Source organism: Haliotis asinina, chromosome 1 (assembly GCF_037392515.1).
Source record: "Haliotis asinina isolate JCU_RB_2024 chromosome 1, JCU_Hal_asi_v2, whole genome shotgun sequence".
NCBI classification, from domain to species: Eukaryota; Metazoa; Mollusca; class Gastropoda; order Lepetellida; family Haliotidae; genus Haliotis; species Haliotis asinina.
Window position 1 is genome coordinate 59,226,659 of NC_090280.1, and position 6,000 is coordinate 59,232,658.

At 38.4% G+C, this 6,000-nt stretch overlaps 1 protein-coding gene across 4 annotated transcripts in view; it reads left to right on the forward strand.

Annotated features, from left to right (window-relative positions):
• The window catches only part of LOC137295162 (piwi-like protein 1), a 28,461-nt gene extending 22,671 nt beyond the window's left edge, over positions 1-5,790 (forward strand). For 2 of the 4 annotated variants that reach the window (XM_067826484.1, XM_067826490.1), the window contains exons 15-19: positions 400-574; positions 1,554-1,710; positions 2,930-3,055; positions 3,788-3,935; positions 4,436-5,790. In XM_067826484.1, the coding sequence (XP_067682585.1) occupies positions 400-574; positions 1,554-1,710; positions 2,930-3,055; positions 3,788-3,935; positions 4,436-4,552 (723 nt within the window). In that variant the 3' untranslated portion in view covers positions 4,553-5,790. The remainder of the gene's footprint in view (positions 1-399; positions 575-1,553; positions 1,711-2,929; positions 3,056-3,787; positions 3,936-4,435) is intronic. The other 2 variants (XM_067826498.1, XM_067826506.1) reach the window with 1 other exon arrangement.
• Positions 5,791-6,000: the final 210 nt, after the last annotated feature.

Sequence of the window (6,000 nt, forward strand, 5' to 3'; positions counted from 1 at the left end):
AGAGGCCTTTGCTATATAACCTGCATTCTTCTGATCACAAGTTCGAAGCATGGTGTTTTGATAGTTTGTCAGGAAAGAAGCACAAGTGATCATTGACACAGGCTTCTATGTCGATCCTAATGATGACTAGATTATTATGGAAAACTCCACATTAAGTAGATTATAGATGTGTTCGGGAATTTTTCCAAAATAGTTTAGGTTATTTTCTTGCTATTTTTTTTCTTTTCCTGTTTGGCTGTCCAATCAATACATTATTTGGAGGCCTGCTGATATTCAGTATGATCACTTGTTTACTAACATCATCTCTGCATGTTGCCAGGAATTTGGCATTGTTAATTCTTATTCATTTCATGTTCATTATTTGTTTGTTATTAATACGTGACTGTTTTGCATGTTCAGCTGAGCCTCACGATGGTCATTGGTATTGACACGTATCATGACTCTGCCAAGAAAGGTCGTTCTGTAGCTGGTGTAGTAGCCAGTGTGAACAAGAATTTGACCAGGTATTACAGCAAATGCACGTTCCAGTTCACCCACCAAGAGTTGGTGGATGGTCTTCGAACGTCTTTCACAGGTAAGTCACATTTGTTGTTTTGTCTCTCTCTCTCTCAAGTCACCACATGGGTACAACATGTGAAGCCCATTTCTGGTGTCTGCAGCTGGAGTATTACTAAAAGTGGCATAAAAACATACCTAAGTGTTAGTTTATATGAATTGACATTTTATGGTTAGAAATTACAAATGCACTTTGTTTTGTATTTTTGTTTTGTTTTGTGGGTTTTTTTTGTGGGTTTTTGTTGGTTTTCTTTATTTGATTTTTGTAATGTTTATAAATGTGTCACAGGCAGTGACAGAAGTACAGGTTAAACATTGTGTTCTTATGAAACTGGCCAGATAATGCTGTGTGTGAAAAGGGAAAGAACCCCAGAAATTTGTCATGTTCAAAAGTTGTTGCATGAAGGCAGAACTCAGAAATGTCTGAGCTGTTAACCCTTTCCAGTGCATTCTAGTTATACTGGCTTCATGATCTTACAAGAGACCTGAGTATCTGTTATAAACAGTGCCTTCAGCAACCCATGCTTGTCGTTAGACAACTTACAGGATCAGGTGGCTAGGCTCTTTGACTTAGTTGACATGTCATCACATCCCATATGTGTAGATTGATGTTCATACTGTTGACCAATGGATTGTCTGGTCTATTATTTACAGACTGTCAGCGTATAGCTTAAATATTGCTGAGTGCATTGTAAAACTCTTCCCACATAGAAGTTTGAAGGCCTGGCATTTCAGACATAAAATCATCTGAACAATCTGGGGACGGACAGATGACCTAATGGTCAAAGCATTCGCTGATCATGCAGAAGACCCTGAATCAATTCCCAATATGGGTACAATATGTGTAGCCCTTTCAGGTGTCTCCTGCTGTGATTTTGCTGGAATATTGTTAAAAGTGGTGTAAAACCATACTCACTCCTTCATTCATGCAACCATTTTAGGTACATTCACAGTGATGCTGTGTTGCAAACGCTGATGTGAACATTAACATGTTGCAGGAGCGTTGAAGAAGTTCCATGAAGTTAACGGTAAACTGCCTGAGAAGATCATCGTGTACCGAGATGGTGTGGGAGATGGCCAGCTGCCTGCAGTGTATGAACATGAAGTGCCACAGATGATCCAGGCCATCAAGAGGAGTGGAGGTGCTGAATACGAGTATGTTGCCCTCTTTTATCCAAGACTTGTACAGTGTATGAAATAAGGCCTGTCAGACCGCATGAGACTGGCTAGATTTCTGATGGGCGATCTAAATTTCCAACTAGCCAATCCAATTGACTGGTGAAAAAATTAGATGTTCCATACATTTGAGAAAATTCACATTACTTAGTGTCTGGTCAGTTGATTTGAATTTAGGGCTAGTGACATTTGAAAGTTACCAGCCCGTATGTCTGGCTAGGTTTTTGGCTTATTTCATTCTCTGACTTATAGTATAAAGTTGAATATTGGTTATCAAATGTATTTGTTTGTGATGCCCCGAAGATAGAGATAATTATTAATCATTGTTTATGACAACTTTTTTATGTAAAAGTAACTATTTCAGAGGGATCTGATTTAAAATAGGTCTCAAATAGTTATTACTTATCATTGATTAATTCATGGAGGCTTTTTCTGAGCAGTGATCACAGTCCTTGAATATGTTTTGCAAGGCTTATTTCCTGTTCAAATGCATACAAAGTTTCAGCAAGTTTGACTGAAATTTGAGACATAATTCACTGTTGTTTTCACCAAATACTTTATATGACTGTGAATTAACAGTACAGTTAATTTACATGGCAATGATTAACTTAGAACAGGTTAAGATATCCTGTGCAACACTATCAGAAATGTGTAATGAACCATGTTAGAATTATTCTTAAAGCATTTTGGGGTCATAGGGTAGTCTCATGGTTAAATCGTTAGCTTGTTCCTCTGAAGACCCAGGTTCAGTTCACTGCATGGATATGTGTGAAGCTATGTACAACTTCTTTCTGTCTCTCTCACTGTCAGTCTCATAACCCATGTTAATCATGAGAGGACTAACCAGTTCAGGTGCCACATACAGTTGATGGTTGATTGGTTGATGCAAGTCATCAAATGCTAATTGCCAACAGTAATGCTTAGTGTGGCTGTGACTAGAATGACATACGTTTTCATGGATTATTAACAAAAGAGATTTCTGAAAAGTTTTTATACCCAGGCCATGATTAAAGCCTTACAATTGTGTATTGTTTGAGAAAAAAAAAAATTTTTTTCTATCAGAAAAGTTCAGTGTATGATGTAATCGATAACACAATTTTCTTGTCCACAATCATTAATAAATTTTCCTAACAAAGCTATATATCCGATTATCAGTCATTTAGTCAGCCCTATGGATGTTTCTATTATGTTACCACAGCCCCAAGATTGCTGTTGTGATTGTGAAGAAGCGAATCAATGCCAGGTTCTTTGCCAAGAATGGCCCTAACACAGGCAACCCAATGCCAGGCACAGTCATCGACAGTGAAGTCACCAAGCCTGAGTGGTAAGTCTGCCCATGTACACCTGTTGCAGTCCATCAGTTACCATATTTGGAGGTTAATAGGTGTTGGTTCTTGGCAGGCATGTATCCTACAATATTCCTTTTCAGCAGATTTATCGTTACAGTGAAACAGTAAATAGCTTTTGTGGTCAAACCCTAGGCAAGAGAGTTTGTTCAAAATTGCCTCTGTTCACCCACTGGAAAATGGAGACCAAGTAGTACAAGTCATATGACTATTTAGCTTCTGGCGCCTCACAGGCAGCTTTGGTTATTCAGAATAATAATGTCCTTGGTATGTTGATGCATATCTCAATTATTGAATGAAATAGGGATTATACTTTTCCTGCTTAATGGACTGTCTCCGTGCCGTAGTGGTTAGAGTGTACACCTGGTGAGTGGAAGGTCACAGGTTAGATCCCCAGCAGCATCTAAGCTGAAGGCATTGAAATATGGTACTTGTTGGTTCCTGCCTGGTGCTTGAGTTTAATGAGTTCAAGTTCAAGAACTGGTTGACTCAGAGTCAGTATATGGTGTCTGAGTGGGATATTCATGCTTAACTGCGACGTGGTATCTCAGTGAACTAGAACTTTAAAACCAGTTTAAATCTGGGCTAATACAACTGGCCACACACACACACATGCAAGCACATTGTCATATGAGCACAATGTTTTTGAGTGTAATGTTAGACACCATTTCCCCTTAACTCCTGCTTTAATGAATTCTGTCCAATTCCAGGTACGACTTCTTCTTGATCAGTCAGTCTGTACGACAAGGAACAGTGTCACCAACCCACTACAACATCATCTGGGACAAGACTGGATTGAAACCTGATCACATGCAGAGACTGGCGTACAAGCTAACACATCTGTACTACAACTGGCCGGTAAGTTCTTTTCAAAACCGCACAGGACTCCTTTTTCGGGTTAGAATGGGTCTTTAGCAACTCGTGTGTTTGCTCATCTGTTGCTCCTGCTCAGTCTCTTTCTCGTGCTTAATAAATTGCTTATTCTCATGCCCTTTCCCATGCCTCTGTCCATGCTCTTGTTAGTGTTCAACTTCTTGCTCATGCCCAAATCTCTTGCTTATACCAAACCTCTATTGCTCATACCCAAATCTCTCGCTAATACCTCATGCTTATACTTAAATCTCTTGCTCATACCCAAATTTCTTGATCAAACCTCATGCTTATGCTCAAATCTCTAGTACCTAAACCTCTTGATCAAACCTCATGCTTATACTCAAATCTCTTGCTCATGTTAAGTCTCTGACACGTGCCCAGCTATTGACTGATGCCAAATCTCAAGTTAATGCTCTTGCTTATGTTCGATCTCAAGCTCATGCATGCAGAGAATGCCTATTAATATCCATTGTCGCTTTTTGCAGGGAACAATCCGAGTGCCAGCTCCATGCCAGTATGCACACAAGCTGGCTTTCCTTGTAGGGCAGTCTCTCCACAAGGATCCATCTCCTTCACTGTCAGACAAGCTCTTCTTCCTCTAAGGATTAGGAACAAGTCACTTACAACACAGTGTCAAATAAACAATGCCAAAGGACTGAGCACAGTTTCAAAACGATCATGTCAAGAACATGTGTCAATTACCAAACGTGAAAGGCCAGTGCAGAAATTTCCTGCTGACAGATTACTTTTGGTTTTCTTATTGAATGCCAGTTTTGTGGGAATGTCATATCAAAAGTTTTGAAAGAATGTTGAATGAGTGGTTGTTGTTACAAGTGCAGTTTTCATTTTCATTATAAAATATGTATTCCATTGGTACATACACAAGTGAGAGGATTGTGAAGTTTCACTGCCCCAGTAGCTGATAAACCATTAATCAGCATAGTTCTGTTTGTTACTTGAATGAAAGACTTCTCTGAATGTTGACTTGCCCGTTTTTAGAGAATATGAAATGCAGGTTCTTGTTGAAGTGCATGTTTAGTTCATGCAAAGCATGTCTTAAGTTAGAGCTATTTGTAGCTGAGTTCTTTTCAGTTGCCATGGTTACCACCTGGCATGATTGTTTATGCTATTATTATCCATGAATCTAAAGGAACATACATACCATTATCTAATCATAAATATTTTCTCAAGTTGTTTGAGAATAGTATCATAGTTAATAAACTTGAAGACCGTTTTTACTTGTTCTATTGGTAACATAGTAACTAGATGTGTATGAACATGGAGACGTTTTCTGGGTTTCATATTCTTTTTATTGTTTGTATACAGAGCTTGTTCTGGACCCATCATCAGGTATGAACTGATGAACTGTAACAGTTAAGTCTGCCTGTGACATCACAAGGCATATGACATCAAAATGTTATGATGAAGGGTCTTACAGAAAAGCTGCAGTGAAGAGACGTCTTTTAACAGAGATTTTAACATGATTGAAGTGTTCCTGATTTCCATTTATTGCGTCCTAGCATTGTGACGTCATAAGCATTTTGACATCACAGGCAGAATGTACAGTTACTGTTCATTAGAGTTTACCTGTTGATTGGGGCCAGAACAAGGCCTGAAATATTTTATTCAAAGAATGAAAAGATGAAACCTAGGAAATTCTCTGTTCATCAAATAGCATCTTTGAAAGTGCCAATCAAGCTACTAGATGTTTAGTTATAGTTTAATGTATAAGTATTTTACTCTGAATTTATTTTAGTGCATACTCACTACATACTGTGAAAGATGTGTGAGTGTGGAATCATTGTTTTTATGTACTTTGTAAATAAAAAAGTAATTACAAGTAATTTGTTGGGTTTTTTTTGTGTGTGTCAAATTGATATAGGGTCATTGTATTTGGTCAGAGGAGGCGTAATGATAAAGCATGTGCTCATCACAGTGAAGACTGCGTTCAATTCTTTGAATGAGTACGATGTGCGAAGTCAATTTCTGGTGCCCCTGCATGATATCGCTGGAATATTGCTAAAAGCAATGTAAAACCACACTCACACAT